Source organism: Hyla sarda, chromosome 2 (genome assembly GCF_029499605.1).
Source record: "Hyla sarda isolate aHylSar1 chromosome 2, aHylSar1.hap1, whole genome shotgun sequence".
NCBI lineage: Eukaryota > Metazoa > Chordata > Amphibia > Anura > Hylidae > Hyla > Hyla sarda.
Window position 1 is genome coordinate 216624618 of NC_079190.1, and position 18119 is coordinate 216642736.

Consider the following 18119-nt stretch of genomic DNA (forward strand, 5'->3'; position numbering starts at 1 on the left):
ACTTACCAAAGGGGGCAGTACAAGATATTGGAGATTTATCAAAACCTGCCCAGAGGAAAAGTTGCTGAGTTGCCCCCATAGCAACCAATCAGATCACTTCTTTCATTTTTCACAGGCTTTATCAAAAATGAAAGAAGTGATCTGATTGGTTGCTATGGGCAACTCAGCAACTTTTCCTCTGGACAGGTTTTGATAAATCTCCCCCATTAACTCTGCAGGGTGCCCAAACTTTTGCAGACGCCATTTTTTGTTTTCTGTTCTTTTGAAAGTGTAAATGAAAGTGTAGATGTAAATTAAAATCTAACTTTTGTTGACATATAAGAATGTCTAATCTGCAATTTGATGCCTTTTGGAGATTTTTCTATCTTTCCTTGGCTTCTTTATGCACATTAATACAAATTTTTACCTGGGGTGACCAAACTTTTGATCCCCACTGTACAGGTACAAACCACAATAACTGATAAAAAGTACAGTACATGCTGAATGTACAACTTACCCACGATGTCATGGGAAGTGAGTGTAATGCTAAAGAAGGGGGAGGTGCATAGATGTTAGTTAGGTTGAGTTCTTTAAACTTCTTTCCTATTAGACTCAGTGCTCTGTCGACCTGAGGCTGGGATCCTGTATAAAAGAAAGGGTAAAATATTGAGTAGTATATGAGCACAACAATTTAACAATAAATTATCTTAACGATAACTTAATGTACAAACTTACCTTCTATGTGACAAATTTGGAAATCTTGCGTGTAAGGCAGTGTAGAAATATAAATCTTGGCACCAGATGACTCCTTCAGGAAGCTTACATATCTGCCCTGTTTACCAATTAAGCGGCCAACCAAATGCTTTAAATAGAGGAACAAAAGGGGGTAAAGAAAAAAAAACTGCACATGTTCACATCAGTCTTGCCTAAATATTAATTGAAAGCTATAATTAGGCTGTGTTCCCACATGGTGAACATACTCTTGCATCTATAATATATTTCTGATACACCATTGGCCACACTAGTTTTGGTTTAGTTGCAGTTTTGCAGCAATTTTCTCAGTAAATGTCAATTTTCTTTTTATGGTAATAGGGGGGTTGGAATTTACAAAGCCAACTGTGGACTCATGGAGTTATTCTTTATTTTAAAACCTAATATAGTTTTAAAACAGAGAATGTAACCCCTTAAATGGGCAATGTCAGATAAAAACTTTTCATATGTTGTACATCTTGGCAAAACATTAACCTTTCTAATATACACTGCTCAAAAAAAAAAAAATAAATAAACTAAAGGGAACACTAAGATAGCACATCCTAGATCTGAATGAATGAACTAATCGTGGACACCTGGGCAATGTCATCAGGACACCAGGGCAATGTCCTGATGAGGTTGCCGATGGTCTCTGAGGGGTGTCCTCCCAAACCTGGACTAAAGTATCCGCCAACTCCTGGACAGTCTGTGGAGCAACGTGGCATTGGTGGATGGAGCGAGACATGATGTCACAGATGTGCTTAATCGGATAAAGGTCTGGGGAACGGGCGGGCCAGTCCATAGCATCAATGCCTTCCTCTTGCAGGAACTGCTGACACACTCCAGCCACATGAGGTCTTGCATTAAGAGGAACCCAGGGCTAACCGCACCAGCATATGGTCTCAAGGGGTCTGAGGATCTCATCTCTGTACCTAATGGAAGTCAGGCTACCTCTTGTAAGCACATGGAGGGCTGTGCGGCTCCCCAAAGAAATGCCACCCCACACCATTACTGACCCACCGCCAAACCGCTCATGCTGGAGGATGTTGCAGGCAGCAGAATATTCTCCAAGGCGTCTCCAAACTGTCACATCTCTCACATGTGCTCAGTGTGAACCTACTTTCATCTGTGAAGAGCACAGGGCATCAGTGGCAAATCTGCGTTCTCTGGCCAATGCCAAACATCCTGCACGGTGTTGGGCTGTAAGCACCGTGGACGTCACGCCCTCAGAGCCTGTTTCTGACTGTATGAGTGGAAACGTGCACATTTGTGGCCAGCTGGAGGTAATTTTGCAGGGCTCTGGCAGTGCTCCTCCTTGCACAAAAGGCGGAGGTAGCAGTCCTGCTGCTGGGTTGTTGGCCTCCTCCACGTCTCCTGATGTACTGGCCTGTCTCCTGGTAGTGCCTCGATGCTCTGGACACTACACTGGCACAGCAAACCTTCTTGCCACAGCTCGCATTGATGTGCCATCCTGGATCAGCTGCACTACCTGAACCACACCGCCAGCATTCAAAAGTGACCAAAACATAAGCCAGGAAGCATAGGAACTGAGAAGTGGTCTGTGGTCACCACCTGCAGAACCACTCCTTTATTGGGGGTGTCTTGCTAATTGCCTATAATTTCCACCTGTTGTCTGTTCCATTTGCACAACAGCATGTGAAATTGATTGTCAATCAGTGTTGCTTCCTGAGTGGACAGTGTGATTTCATAGAAGTGTGATTGACTTGGAGTTACATTGTGTTGTTTAAGTGTTCCCTTTATTTTTTTGAGCAGTGTACTTCATAAGAAAATTTCCTTTTTATAGAAATCATGGCTTATAACATCATGGCTTTGTGCAAGCGGAAGCACAAGCATGGACAAAGCCCAGTGAGGGTGGGCTAGCACTTCTCTGTGCTCTCTCTCCCGTCCGATAGCACACCCCTGTGCTCGCTCTCGTCCTATAGCACTACCCTGTGCTCTCTCTTCCCATCAGACAGTGCTAGCCCACCCTTCACTTACTGGACTTTGTCAATACCTGCTTGGACAAAACCATGAATTCTATAAAAAGGAAACAACATTTTCTTATGAAGTAAATTAGAAAGGTTAATTGTTTTGCCAAGATGTACAACATAAATAGTTTTTGTATCTGACAGTGCCCATTTAAGGACATAGGACGTAAATGTAAGTGCAGCTACTTAACCCCTTCAGGACCAAGCCCATTTTGGCCGTAAGGACCGGAGCGTTTTTTGCGCATCTGGCCACTGTCACTTTAACCCCTTAAGGACTGAGCCCTTTTTCACCTTAAGGACTCTGACCACTGTCACTTTAAACATTAATAACTCTAGAATGCTTTTAGTTATCAATCTGATTCCGAGATTGTTTTTGTGTGACATATTCTACTTTAACATAGTGGTAAAATTTGTTGGTAACTTGCATCCTTTCTTGGTGAAAAATCCCAAAATTTGATGAAAAATTTGAAAATTTAGCATTTTTCTAACTTTGAAGCTCTCTGCTTGTAAGGAAAATGGATATTCCAAATATCTTTTTTTTATTTACATATACAATATGTCTACTTTATGTTTGCATCATAAAATTTATGAGTTTTTACTTTTGGAAGACACCAGAGGGTTTCAAAGTTCAGCAGCAATTTTCAAATTTTTCACAAAATTTTGAAACTCGCTTTTTTTCAGGGACCAGTTCAGGTTTGAAGTGGATTTGAAGGGTCTTCATATTAGAAATACCCCATAAAAGACCCCATTATAAAAACTGCACCCCCCAAAGTATTCAAAATGACATTCAGTAAGTGTATTAACCCTTTAGGTGTTTCACAGGAATAGCAGCAAAGTGAAGGAGAAAATTCACAATCTTCATTTTTTACACTCGCATGTTCTGGTAGACCCAATTTTTGAATTTTTGCAAGGGGTAAAAAGGAGAAAATTTTTACTTGTATTTGAAACCCAATTTCTCTTGAGTAAGCACATACCTCATATGTCTATGTTAATTGTTCGGCGGGCACAGTAGAGGGCTCAGAAGGGAAGGAGTGACAAATGGTTTCTGGGGGGCACGTCACATTTAGGAAGCCCCTATGGTGCCAGAACAGCAAAAAAAAAAACACATGGCATACCATTTTGGAAACTAGACCCCTCAGGGAACATAACAAGGGGTAAAGTGAACCTTAATACCCTACAGGTGATTCACGACTTTTGCATATGTAAAAAAAAAAAAAAAAAATTTACCTAAAATGCTTGGCTTCCCAAAAAATTTACATTTTTACAAAGGGAAAATACCCCCAAAATTTGAAGCCCAATTTCTCCCGATTCAGAAAACACCCCATATGGGGGTGAAAAGTGCTCTGCTGGCGCACTACAGGTCTCAGAAGAGAAGGAGTCACATTTGGCTTTTTGAAAACCAATTTTGCTCTGGGGGCATGCCGCATTTAGGAAGCCCCCATGGTGCCAGAACAGCAAAAAAAAAAAAAAACACATGGCATACCATTTTGGAAACTAGACCCCTCGGGGAACGTAACAAGGGGTTAAGTGAACCTTAATACCCCACAGGTGTTTCACAACTTTTGCATATGTAAAAAAAATAATTTTTTTTTTTACCTAAAATGCCTCTTTTCCCAAAAAATTTTACAAATTTTGGGGGGTATTTTCTGCTTTTACCCTTTTTAAAAATGTAACACAATTTCTCCCGAGTACGGCGATACACCATATGTGACCCTAAACTGTTGCCTTGAAATAAGACAGGGCTCCAAAGTGAGAGCGCCATGCGCATTTGAGGCCTAAATTAGGGACTTGCATAGGGGTGGACATTGGGAATCACTGGCGTAGAATACCCCTAACAGGGTGCCTCCAGCTGTTGCAAAACTCCCAGCATGCCTGGACAGTCAACGGCTATCTGGCAATACTGGGAGTAGTTGTATTGCAACAGCTGGAGGCTCCGTTTTTGAAAAAGTGGCGTACCAGACGCTTTCATTTTTATTGGGGAGGGGGTTGTGTAGGGGTATGTGTATATGTAGTGTTTACTTTTTATTTTATTGTGTTAGTGTAGTGTAGTGTTTTTAGGGTACAGTCGCACGGGCGGGGGTTCACAGTAGTTTCTCGCTGGCAGTTTGAGCTGCGGCAGAAAATTTGCCGCAGCTCAAACTTGCAGCCAGATACCTGCTGTAAACCTCCGCCCATGTGATTGTACCCTGTACATTCACATTGGGGGGGGGGGGGGTGGGACATCCAGATGTTGCAAAACTACAACTCCCAGCATGCGCAGACAGACTGTACATGCTGAGGGTTTTAGTTTTGCAACAGCTGTAGGAACACTGGTTATGTATCACTGAGTTTGTGACCTAACTCTGTGTTTCACAACCAGTGTGCCTCCAGCTGCTTCAAAACTACAACTCCCAGCATGTACGGTGCATGGAGTACATTGACTGCTGGAGTTTGCAACAGCTGGAGGCACACCGGTCGTTAAACACTGGCCGACCAATCAGGGCGCCTGCTGCGGGTGTCACTCCCGCAACCCGCTCCGCCCCTCTTCCGGAGGACGTGAGCGGGTGCGGGAAGACGACCCCGGGTGCTGGGGACCCCGATCCACGGCGTCTATGTTGGGATCGGGGCCCCAGGAGCGACGGCGGCGGCGAGGGACAGTCCTGCAGTGTGGATCGTTGGAGGTGAGTGACAGCCTCCTGCTGTTGCTTAGCAACAGCTCCCAGCATGCAAAAAGGGCATGCTGGGAGCTGTAGTTATGCAACAGCAGGAGGCAGACCACCACAACTCCCAGCATGCCCTTATGGGCATGCTGGGACTTGTAGTTTTGCAACAGCTGGAGGCACATTCTTTCTATGGAAAAGTTTACCTTCAGCTGTTGTGTAACTACAACTCCCAGCTTGCACAATCAGCTAAAGTGCATTCTGGGAGTTGTAGTGGTGCATCTGGTGGTTGCATAACTACAACTCCCAGCATGCCCGTTGGCTGTCGGTGACTGCTGAGAGTTGTAGTTTTGCAACAGCTGAAGGCACACTGAGTTAAGTAGTAAACCAGTGTGTCTCCAGCTGTTGCATAACTACAATCCCCAGCATCCCCAGCCAATGTAGTATGCCTCCGGCTGTTGCATAACTACAACACCTAGCATGCCCTTCCGCTGTCCGTACATGCTGGGGGTTGTAGCTTTTGCAACAGCTGAAGGCACACTGGTTGCAAAACACTGAGTTTGTTACCAAACTCAGTGTTTCACAACCTGTGTGTCTCCAGCTGTTGCAAAACTACAACTCCCAGCATGCACTGATAGACCGTCCATGCTGGGAATTGTAGTTTTGCAACAGTTGGATGTTCCCCCCCCCCCCCCAATGTGAACATACAGTGTACACTCACATGGGCGGAGGATTACAGTAAGTATCTGGCTGCAAGTTTGAGCTGCGGCAAATTTTCTGCTGCAGCTCAAGCTGCCAGCGAGAAACTACTGTGAACCCCCGCCCGTGCGACTGTACCCTAAAAACACTATACTACACTAACACAATAAAATAAAAAGTAAAAAACACTACGTATACACATACCCCTACAAAGCCCCCCTCCCCAATAAAAATGAAAAACGTCTGGTACGCCACTGTTTCCAGAACGGAGCCTCCAGCTGTTGCAAAACAACTACTCCTAGTATTGCCAGATAGCCACTGACTGTCTAGGCATGCAGGGAGTTTTGCAACAGCTGGAGGCCCCCTGTTTGGGAATCACTGGCGTAGAATTCCCCTATGTCCACCCCTATGCAATCCCTAATTTAGGCCTCAAATGCGCATGGCACTCTCACTTTGGAGCCCTGTCGTATTTCAAGGCAACAGTTTAGGGCCACATATGGGGTATCGTCGTACTCGGGAGAAATTGGGCTTCAAATTTTGGGGGATATTTTCTGCTATTACCCTTTCTAAAAATGTAAAATTTTTGGAAAACCGAGCATTTTAGGTAAAAAAAAAAAAAAAATTCACATATGCAAAAGTCGTGAAACACCTGTGGGGTATTAAGGTTCACTTTACCCCTTGTTACGTTCCCTGAGGGGTCTAGTTTCCAAAACGGTATGCCATGTGTGTTTTTTTGCTGTCCTGGCACCATAGGGGCTTCCTAAAGGTGACATGCCCCCCAAAAACCATTTGTCGCTCCTTCCCTTCTGAGCCCTCTACTGTGCCCGCCGAACAATTAACATAGACATATGAGGTATGTCCTTACTCGAGAGAAATTGGGCTACAAATAAAAGTAAAAATGTTCTCCTTTTTACCCCTTGCAAAAATTCAAAAATTGGGTCTACAAGAACATGCGAGTGTAAAAAATGAAGATTTTGAATTTTCTCCTTCACTTTGCTGCTATTCCTGTGAAACACCTAAAGGGTTAATACACTTACTGAATGTCATTTTGAATACTTTGGGGGGTGAAGTTTTTATAATAGGGTCTTTTATGGGGTATTTCTAATATGAAGACCCTTTAAATCCACTTCAAACCTGAACTGGTCCATGAAAAATAGCGAGCTTGAAAATTTTGTGAAAAATTTCAAAATTGCTGCTGAACTTTGAAGCCCTCTGGTGTCTTCCAAAAGTAAAAACTCATAAATTTTATGATGCAAACATAAAGTAGACATATTGTATATGTGAACCCAAGAAAAAATTATTTTGAATATCCATTTTCCTTACAAGCAGAGAGCTTCAAAGTTAGAAAAATGCAAAATTTTCATTTTTTTCATCAAATTTGGGGATTTTTCACCAAGAAAGGATGCAAGTTACCACAAAATTTTACCACTAAGTTAAAGTAGAATATGTCACGAAAAAACAATCTCGGAATCAGAATGATAACTAAAAGCATTCCAGAGTTATAAATGTTTAAAGTGACAGTGGTCAGAATTGCAAAAAATGCTCCGGTCCTTAAGGTGAAAAAGGGCTCGGTCCTTAAGGGGTTAAAGGGGTACTCCGGTGGAAAACATTTTTTCTTTTTTTTTAAATCAACTGGTGCCAGAAAGTTACACAGATTTGTAAATTACTTCTATTAAAAAAATCTTCATTCTTCCAGTACTTATTAGCAGCTGAATATTACAGAGGAAATTTTTTTCTTTTTGCTTAGTGTTCTCTGCTGAATCACGAGCACAGTGCTCTCTGCTGACATCTCTGTCCATTTTAGGAACTGACCAGAGCAGCATATGTTTGCTATGGGGATTTTCTCCTACTCTGGACAGTTCTTAAAATGGACAGATGTCAGCAGAGAGAACTGTGCTCGTGATGTCAGCAGAGAGCTCTGTGTTCCAAAAAGAAAATAATTTCCTCTGTAGTATTCAGCAGCTAATAAGTACTGGAAGGATTCCTATTTTTTTTATAGAAGTAATTTACAAGTCTGTTTAACTTTCTGGCACCAGTTGATTTAAAAAAAAATAAAAATAAACATAAGAGTTTTCCACCGGAGCACCCCTTTAAAGAGGAAGACTAGACATGTGGCCATCATTTAAATTCTATGAAAGCAGAAGGGCATGCTTATAGACATTTATGCTGGATATGGGTTGTTAACCTATACTATGGGAGTAACCCTTTAATTGTAACTCTGGGTGGCAGTAAGGAAGAAGACAGACCGCAAAGACATTTCACTTGTCCATTCTTGAAATCCTAACAACAGCTATTCACAAAAAAAAAATATAAATCTATATATATATTTTTAAGACCTGTCCCTCTCCTACTCTCCTGTAAACTGAAGGGAGACACGACATTAAAGTAAAAAAAAATGTAAGTCTGTGTACACAACACACTTCTAATATCTACAGCCTCTTAACCGCTTACCTTTGGCACTTCAATCTCCCAGATGGCAAGCTCAGCCTTTTTAACTTCTATCTTCTCTTTTACATTCTGGACTTGTTCTGTCTTTCCCAGAGCAAAACCACTGTCCACAGAGTCCATACTATTCACATCCGAACCTGCAAAATGCCAATACCATAGCAGACATTTAATTAAAAATAAAATAGTCACCTAGATTTTTATATTACCGATTAGAGCCAAATACTAATATATGTTCTTTTCTTCTAAATGGGTTTCTATTTTGTTAACATTTTTTCATTCATTTTAGCATACCTTGTGATATTATGGGGCAGCCATCTTGCCCGGGCTGTTTTGAACATTTGGATATATGGTTTAAAGCAAGCCTGATGGAAAAACAGTGGCCCTATTCACAGTCAGCTGTGCAGGGGTCATTCTACAGCAAGGGAAATGCTGAGCTTTAGAGTGCCACAAAAAACAAAAAAAACAAAAAAACACAAATACCTCAAATGCATGCTACTTTTTAGTTGTGAACATAGCCTAATGTAACAGGAGCTGAGAAAAATTATATATCTTTAGTTCTATTTAAAAATTCTCTGTTTAGGTTTGAGAAATTACTAGGAAAATTTCCTTGCTGAAATATTTTTACTCCATACTGAGATTAAGCAGAAACAAAGCTGAATTGGTGTACAATTTGAAGCAGGCTGTGGCAGACTGAATGGAAATACAAAGTCCCACTGATTTAAACAGGATTTTATTACAAGACAGAGGCTCATATATTAGTCTAATAATATTAGACATAATTTTAGGTTTTTCTCCTAACTTCATTTATATCCTAATGATATAGATAGAGATATATGTATGTATATGTGTATATATTTTTTTTTACTTCTCATTATCCATATTTCAATATTGTTTCCAATATCCATTTGCAATACCCCCTTGTTCTTACTATCATTCACTCACCACAGTGTACTTAATTTGTATACAGTTATTTTGTCACATACTTCTCACTCCCCCCCCCCCTTTTTTTTTTTCATATTCCTATTAACCCCTTAAGGACCGGTTTTTTTTTTCGTTTTTTGCTCCTTGCCTTTAAAAAAATCATAACTCTAAATTTTGCACCTAAAAATCCATATGATTGCTTATTTTTTGCGCCACCAATTCTACTTTGTAATGACGTCAGTCATTTTGCCCAAAAATCTACGGTGAAAGGAAAAAAAAAAAAATCATTGTGCGACAAAATTGAAAAAAAAAAACGCAGTTTTGTAACTTCTGGGGGCTTCCGTTTCTACGTAGTACATTTTTTGGTAAAAATGACACCTTCTCTTTATTCTGTAGGTCCATACGATTAAAATGATACCCTACTTATATAGGTTTGATTTTGTCGTACTTCTGGAAAAAATCATAACTACCGTATTTATCGGCGTATAACACGCACTTTTTAGGCTAAAATTTTTAGCCTAAAGTCTATGGGGGATATTTATCAAAGTGGTCTATGTCCCGCATCAATATAGACCAAACTACAGAGGGTTAGTCTGGTCTATTGTGCACCTAATTTATCAAATGGCGCACAGCTCTTGATAAATTCTGTGCACAGACTGCATGATCTATGCTTTAGTCTATATTTAAACCTGCTCTAACATGGTCTGACATTTCGGCGTACTTTCAGCCTATGCGACTTGTCGCTGAAAAGTCGCTTTTGATAAATTCAGCACCAATGCATTTTTCAATGCATTTCAGTCTAAAATAGACTAGCATGCATCATGTTCTAAAAATCCTCTAGAGCAAAAGTCGCAGAAAAGTCGCACATATTTAGACTGCGACTTTCTGTGCGACAAATTTAGACAAGGAAAACCAGTCTAAATCCTTTGATAAATCTTCCCCTATGTGCGTGTTATACGCCCATACACCCCCAGGAAAGGCAGGGGGAGAGAGGCCGTCGCTGCCCGCTTCTCTCCCCCTGCCTTTCCTGGGGTCTAGAGCCCTGCTGCCGGCCCTTCTCTCCCCCTGGCTATCGGCGCCGCTGCCCGTTCTGTCCGCCTGACTATCTGTGCCGGCGCCCCATTGCCGGCGCCGATAGCCAGGGGGAGAGAAGCGGCGACGACAGCCAGGGGGAGAGAAGGGGCAGCGGCACCCATTGCCGGCGGCGCTGCCCCGTTGCCTCCCCCCATCCCCGGTGGCATAATTACCTGTTGCCGGGGTCGGCGCTGCTTCAGGCCTCCGGCGTGAGTCCCCTGCGTCGTTGCTATGCACTGCACGGCATAGCAACGACGCAGGGGACGCACGCCGGAGGCCTGCAGTAGCGTGGACCCGACCCCGGCAACAGGTAATTATGCCACCGGGGATGGAGGGAGGCAACGGGGCAGCGGCGCCGGCAATGGGTGCCGCTGCCCTTCTCTCCCCCTGGCTATCCTTGGTAAAATGAGGGTGCGTGTTATAGGCTGGTGCGTGGTATACCCCGATAAATACGGTACATGCAGGAAAATTAATACACTCAAAATTGTCATCTTCTGACCCCTATAACTTTTTTATTTTTCCGCGTATGGGGCGGTATGAGGGCTCATTTTTGCATAGATAGGACTTATTGATCGCTTTTTATTCATTTTTAAATGATATAAAAAGTGACCAAAAATGCACTATTTTGGACTGGAATTTTTTTGCGCGTACGCCATTGACCGAGCGGTTTAATTAACGATATATTTTTTATAATTCGGACATTTCCACACGCGGTGATACCATATATGTTTATTTTAAATTTTATTTACACAGTTTTTTTTTTATGGGAAAAGGGGGGGCGATTCAAACTTTTAATAGGGGAGGAGTTAAATGATCTTTATTCACTTTTTTTTTGCAGTGTTATAGCTCCCATAGGGAGCTATAACACTGCACACACTGATCTTTTACATTGATCACTGGTTTCTCATAGGAAACCAGTGATCGATCATTCTGCCGCATGACTGCTCATGCCTGGATCTCAGGCACTGAGCAGTCATTCGGCGATTGGACAGCGAGGAGGCAGGTAGGGGCCCTCCCGCTGTCCTGTAAGCTGTTCGGGATGCCGCGATTTCGCCGCGGCTATCCCGAACAGCCCACTGAGTTAACCGGCAGCTTTTACTTTCACTTTTAGCCGCGTGGCTAAAGGGTTAATAGCGTGCGGCGCCGCGATCGGAGCTGCGCGCTATTAGCGGCGGGTCCCGGCTTCCCTATGACGCCGGGCCCGCCGTGATATGATGCGGGGTTACTGTGTAACCCCGCGTTATATCACGGGAGCAGGACCAAGGACGTACCTGTACGTCCTTGGTCCTTAAGAGGTTAAACTACATTCCCCTGCTTATCCACTACCTGACACTGCAAACGACGTCCTGTTAGACAGCACAGGCACCCCATATTTTGACCAAAGCATCCTAGGTCATATCCTATTATCGTTCTTATTACCGCTCGCATACTCCGGCGTCCCGCTCGTCACTCCTTATACCTGTGACGCTCCTCTTGTCAGTCAGTCAGAACTCCTCCCTCCGTTTTTTTCAGTCACAATATTACATTATATTGTACATTTAATATATCCTACTTTACTAAAATACAGTAGAGTATTTTTAAATACATTTAGTATATTTATATTTTCTTCATAATCCTCATTCTCCATTCTATTCATAATGACCTCTGAGGCAAATAATATCCTTTCAGATGTTAGGGAATATACCTTTATTAGTGAGGACCAGGTCCAATCACTGGTCTCTGATTCAGTAACTAAATCTGTGAATTCTGCTATTAGTGGTGCCATGTCCACCTTACAAGAATCTATAGCCGCTTCTGTGGCAATCTCTCAGGCTATCCCATCCCGCCAGGACCCTTCATCTCACTGAATTATTTTATTCAGCAGAGGATTCTTGCTCTAAATTGGCTAAGGGATTCAAAAAGTCTGGAAAGGTCACTCAAAAGAAACATCACTGCAAAGACGACCCTTCATCTCCCAAAAGTAAAAAACTTTTTCATAAGGGTCAGTTCTCTAAGGTTACTGACAGCCTGCATGCTAAAGGCGGCATTAAACATGGTGGTTCTTCATCCCACCCCAAACCATCCGTTCGTGAGGGAGAGCCAGTTAGACGGACTAAAAAAATAAAAATAAAATCTAGCAGAAACAAACCCGATTCTTATCTAGTTCTTCCTCAGATTCGGATTCCTCAGTGGAGGAACATGAACCTTTTTCTGAAGAATTATCAGAGGATGATGATAATGTCCTGTCACTACCTGACACTGCAAACGACGTCCTGTTAGACAGCACAGGCACCCCATATTTTGACCAAAGCATCCTAGGTCAGGGGACTGGATTCCACATCCTAATGTTGCAAAATTTGTTCAGTCATGGTTTAAGAAACCTCTCGATAAAAAGGCCAGAAATAAATTAAGGGCAGAATGCCCACGGCATTCACTGCCTGATATCACAACAGAGAGACCCCCGATATTGATCAAACCCTAGTCAAATTTCTGGCTAAAATCTGGGAAAATCCCTAGAAAGGGATTGGATCGTTCTATAATGTCTTGCCAAGAGAAACTGATATTCTTGGTCCATTGACCAAGAGAGACCTTTCAGAAGAGGCCCTCATAGCCAATAAACCTATTGACACCCAGGTTTTGCGTGGTTGGATCCAAAGAGCATTTTGCTTCTTTGGTAATGCCAATTCTGCTTTAGGAGCCAAACGCAGACGTTCTATCTTCCTACGCCTAGACCCTCAACTGACCCATTTGGCTAACACAGAACCTGGCCCCTCTAATGAGGGATTATTATTTGGAGACTCCTTCATAAAAAGGAGCTTAATAAATATGTGGGCTTATTTTCCTCACTGGATAAAGCCCAGAGCTCACTCAAAGTATTTAATAACAATAAGATTTTCTCTAAAGGTTGGGAGAGGCAGGGGCCGCTTTCCCAGCCACAATAACCAAGACCGGCAACAATACAGAGGTCCCTCCCAATCCAGAAATTCCCAACCGTCTGGATCTTATTCCACGACCTTCTTCCCTTATTGCGGGAGACCATGGCAATCTAGAGGCTCCAGAGGATACAAGAAAACAAGACCTTCCTCAGGTAAGTTTTTCTTTTCCATCTTCTTTCCCTTTTCCTCTAGGCAGACTAACTCATTTTTTCCAGGTTTGGTCTACAATCACTTCAGATTCCTGGGTCCTGGACACGGTAAGAGGTTACCAAATAGAATTCATTTCGACTCCCTTCCAATCTAGTCTTCCTCATCCCATAACCTTTTCACAAACAGATCAAATATTAACAGATTGCGAAATTCGGGAACTTCAATAAAAAAATGCCATTACTCCAGTTTCTTATGCTCCAGAAGGGTTTCTCAGCAACCTTTTTCTGGTCAAAGAGAAGGATGGAGGTTTCAGACCAGTAATCAACCTCAAATCCCTAAACAACATTGTCAGATACCACCATTTCAAAATGGAGGGTATTCATCAAGAGATCTTCTCCACAGAGATTGGCTCATCGAAACAGATCTCAAAAGATGCTTATCTCATGGTCCCGATTCATCCCTCTTCACAACCTTACCTTCAATTTCCTTTGAGAAACCAAATATGGCAATTCCCCTGCCTTCCCTTCGGCCTAGCATCAGCCCCTTGGTGCTTCACCAAACTGATGAAGCCAGTAATCTCCATATTTAGGAGTCGCGGCGTTCGCCTAATAATATACTTGGACGACATCCTCATTATGGCTCAAATCTCTTTTCCTCATCCATCTTCATTTACAATGGACTCAATCACTTCTTTCAGGCCTGGGTTTTATCATAAACCTCAAAAAATCCATATTGACCCCTTCAAGGGAAGTAGAATTTGTGGGATTCCTGGTAAATACCAATTTAGACACTGAGTCTTCCACCAAGGAGATTAACCTTTTAAGGACGCCGGGCGTATGCATACGCCCCGCATCCAGAGTCCTTAAGGACGTGGAGCGTATGCATACGCCCGTGGGAATTCCGGTCCCCTCCGCTAGCCGGTTGGGGACCGGACTGGAATGCCTGCTGAAATCATTCAGCAGGCATCCCGGCACATCGCCGAGGATATTCAGTAAAAGCGTTTGAGTTATTAATTCGTAAAGCGACGGTGGTCAGAATAGCAAAAGGGGCTCAGTCCTTAAGGTGAAAAAGGGCTGCGTCCTTAAGGGGTTAAAGACAATTCGTCAAGAAATCCGATCAGTCCTAAACAAACATCTTATTTCACTACGAAACTTAGCTCGCATAGTGGGCCTTTTGTGCGCTTCCATCCAAGCTGTATTTCCGGCCTCACTCCACTATAGGGCCCTTCAACGTCTCAAAATTCACCATCTGAACAAAGGTCTAGCTTACTCGGATTCCATATATCTTACTATCTCTGAAACGAGAAGAGTGTTACTTTGGTGGCTTCACCACATCGAATCTTGGAATGGGAAAGTTATCTTTCACTCTCTTCCAGATCTCTCTATAGAATCAGACGCCAGCCTTCTGGGCTGGGGCGCTCGCTGCGGACATCTTTCCACGGGCGGGAAATGGTCCAAATTACACATCAACTGCTTAGAACTCCTAACTGGCTCTTTTGCTCTCAAAAGTTTTGCCAAGTACAAATACAATTGTTGTATCCTTCGGGTGGACAACATAACGGCAGTCCAATATATCAACCGGCTAGGAGGTACCAAATCCAAGGCCCTGGCCAAGATAGCCAAACAATTTTGGCATTTTTGCCTAGACAGGAATATCATAAAAGTGGAATATCTTCCAGGTCTTTCAAACTCTAGCCGATTGGAATTCCCGTTACCTCGTGGACACCAGAGATTGGCAATTAAATCCCTCCATTTTCTCCAGTCTCAATTCTCTTTGGGGTCCTATATATTTAGAGCTCTTCTCTTCTCGTCTAAACAGTCAACCCCCTGGATACTTCAGTTGGAGCCACGATCCAGAAGCATTGGGCATAGATGCTCTTCAAACTTGGCCTTCAGAAATACTCCATGCCTCCCCCCCCCCCCCCTTTTGTCTGATTCCCAGACTCCTTCTCCAAAACCTGACTCAGAAATAAGACAGTTCTAATAACCCCTTGGTGGCCATCTCAAGCGTGGTTCCCTCAACTTCTGAGCATGACTGTAGACTTACCCAGAGTCCTTCCAACGTATCATTCCATTCTCCTCGATCCATCAGGGAATCACCCTCTTGTTCTTTCAGGGACCCTCTCTCTCATAGCCTGGTTAGTTTCAGGGAACCCTCAGACATCCAAGAGCTTTCTCAAACATCTAGAGAAATCTTATCAGAGGCATGGGCACCAGGCACCAAATCAGCTTATAGATCTGCCTGGAAAATTTGGTCTGAATGGTGCTCACAACGAGATCTGGATCCCGTTCACTCCCCTCTAACCCATATCTTGAATTTCCTCTCTAATTCTTTTAATCTAGGCAAAGCTTACCGAACCATTAATGTTTACCGCTCGGCCATTTCTGCTAACCATGTTCCAATTGATTCCCTACCTGTTGGTAAACACCCTCATGTCTGCAGACTTTTGAAAGGTATCCTTTGCCGCAGACCCCCTCTTCCTAAATATTCTACTTGGGACGTAAATCTTGTTTTATCCTTCCTGGATTCTTTGCAACTTGCGGGTATCGATATTTCCATTTTCTGCACCCATTCAACCAGGAGCGCCATGTCTACTAAAATTATTTAATCTGGAGGCTCTCTCTCAGACCTTCTAAAAGCTGCAAATTGGTCTTCAGAGTCAACTTTTAAAACTTTCTACTTCAGACCTTCTCATATTTCTGTGTTATTTGATTATGATTCTATTAACTGTTTTAACCTATGTTCTTCATTTAAGACATATCAGCTTTAAATATGCATAATATGAGCCTCCGTCTTGTAATAAAATAAGATTTTCCTAGTTTTAATAAACGCAAAATATGGATTTTATTAAAGAATATTATCCCACCCTATTAACCCTCCCATTTATTATTATTCTCTTGCTTTGCAGTATAATTCTGATGATGTCCGTACTTCTACGTGGTCAAGTTTTTCTTCGGATTACTCCATCTTTTCCAGTTTCACATTCCAGATTTTCGTTTGAGTTCCCTTCTCCTTCGTTCTTTTCATCCACAAATCAAGAAAGAGGATTTGCAGTTGGAGCTGCATGACTTTATGAACTAGGATGCATTCTGATTGGCTGTTGCTGTTATACCATATGTTCGGTTGCCCTAAAGTTTTCTTCACCTGTGTTGCCATGTTACCTTGCTGCTGTGAGCTTTATTAAAAAGAAAAGCATAATATTTGCCTCCTGTCTTTAATAAAATCCATATTTTCCGTTATTAAAACTAGGAAAATATCCAATTTTTCATGTGGATTCCACACCACAAATTGACAAGCCAATTCCTCTGGTGGAATTCAGATCTTCCATATGGAAATTACTCTGTGCAAACAGTAATGAAATCCCACTGAACTCAAGGCTTGGTTCCAAGTGGAATGCATGCTAATTTTGTGAAGTAGCCCTATAAAATTTTTTTTTTTTTTTTACTACTGTAATTAATGTCCTGTTTTTAGTTCCCGATTTTTTTTGGGGGGTAGGCAACCATTGTCTGCAGCAGTGGCCTTAGCCAGCGACAGGCAACGTTGGCAGGTATTGCAGGGTTGGCACAACATCGGAAGCAAGAAGTGTTGAAGATGGTGAGCCATGAGAATGCCAGTGGAAGGGGAGAGGGAAAGAGGAGTATGTTTATTTTCTATTTTGACAGCACAAGACCAATTTAATAATGCCTTTCCTAGAGGTCAAGTTTGGTTACACACAATGCATTTGGGAAGTTTTCAGACCTGATCATTTCCTTGTAATGTTGTGCTTAAATAAAAAGTAAAACACCAAATACCCTATAATGATACTGTAAAAATAGGATTTTTGGAATGTTTGCAAAGCTAAAATTTTGCATGGACCTAAATATTCAGACCCTTTGCCATGACATTTGAACTTTAGGTCTGGGGTCTCCCATTTCGCTTGATCATCTGTGAAATGTTTCTACACCTTGACTGGAGTCACCTGTGGTAAATTCAGTTTATTAGAAAGGATTTGAAAGGACACAGCCCTGTCTTTATAAGGTCTCACAGCTGAAAATGTATATCAGAGCAAACACCAAGACATGAGAAGGAATACTGTCAGTAGAGCTCAGAGAAAGGACTGTGTGGAGGCACAAATCTGAAAGGGGGTACAAAAAACCTTTTGCAATGAAAGTTCCCATGAGCACAGTTGTCCTCTAGAATTCTTTCATGGATGTTTAAAAAAATCAGGACTCTTCCTGGAGCTGGCTGTCCGATAAAACTAAGAATCAGACTGTTCAGGGTTGAGGTAAAGCAGAATTGAGCAAAGTACAGTAATAATCTTAATACAAACCCGACAGTGTTCTGGACCCCAGAATGGGCGAAAGATTCACCATCCAACAAAACGATGGGGGTAATTTATCAACATTGGTGTGGCTAAAGTAGTTTACATTGCAAATTTTGTGTGAGTGTACTTGCGCCTACTTTATCAAAAAGATGGCTGTAAGCTTGCAGACTGTTTCTGCAACTCCCATTGAGGTCAATGGGAGTTAAGCAAATTGCACAACTTCCCTACTTTCAGCTTTTTCATCCACCTCCGG

At 42.4% G+C, this 18119-nt stretch overlaps 1 protein-coding gene across 2 annotated transcripts in view; it reads right to left on the reverse strand.

Annotated features, from left to right (window-relative positions):
• Nucleotides 1-18119, reverse strand: part of AKAP1 (A-kinase anchoring protein 1) — an 82414-nt gene that overhangs the window by 33694 nt on the left and 30601 nt on the right. For both annotated transcript variants that reach the window (XM_056556346.1, XM_056556347.1), the window contains exons 3-5: nt 8507-8640; nt 715-841; nt 497-621 (exon numbers count right to left, since the gene is read on the reverse strand). In XM_056556346.1, coding sequence (XP_056412321.1) covers nt 497-621; nt 715-841; nt 8507-8640 — 386 coding nt within the window. The remainder of the gene's footprint in view (nt 1-496; nt 622-714; nt 842-8506; nt 8641-18119) is intronic.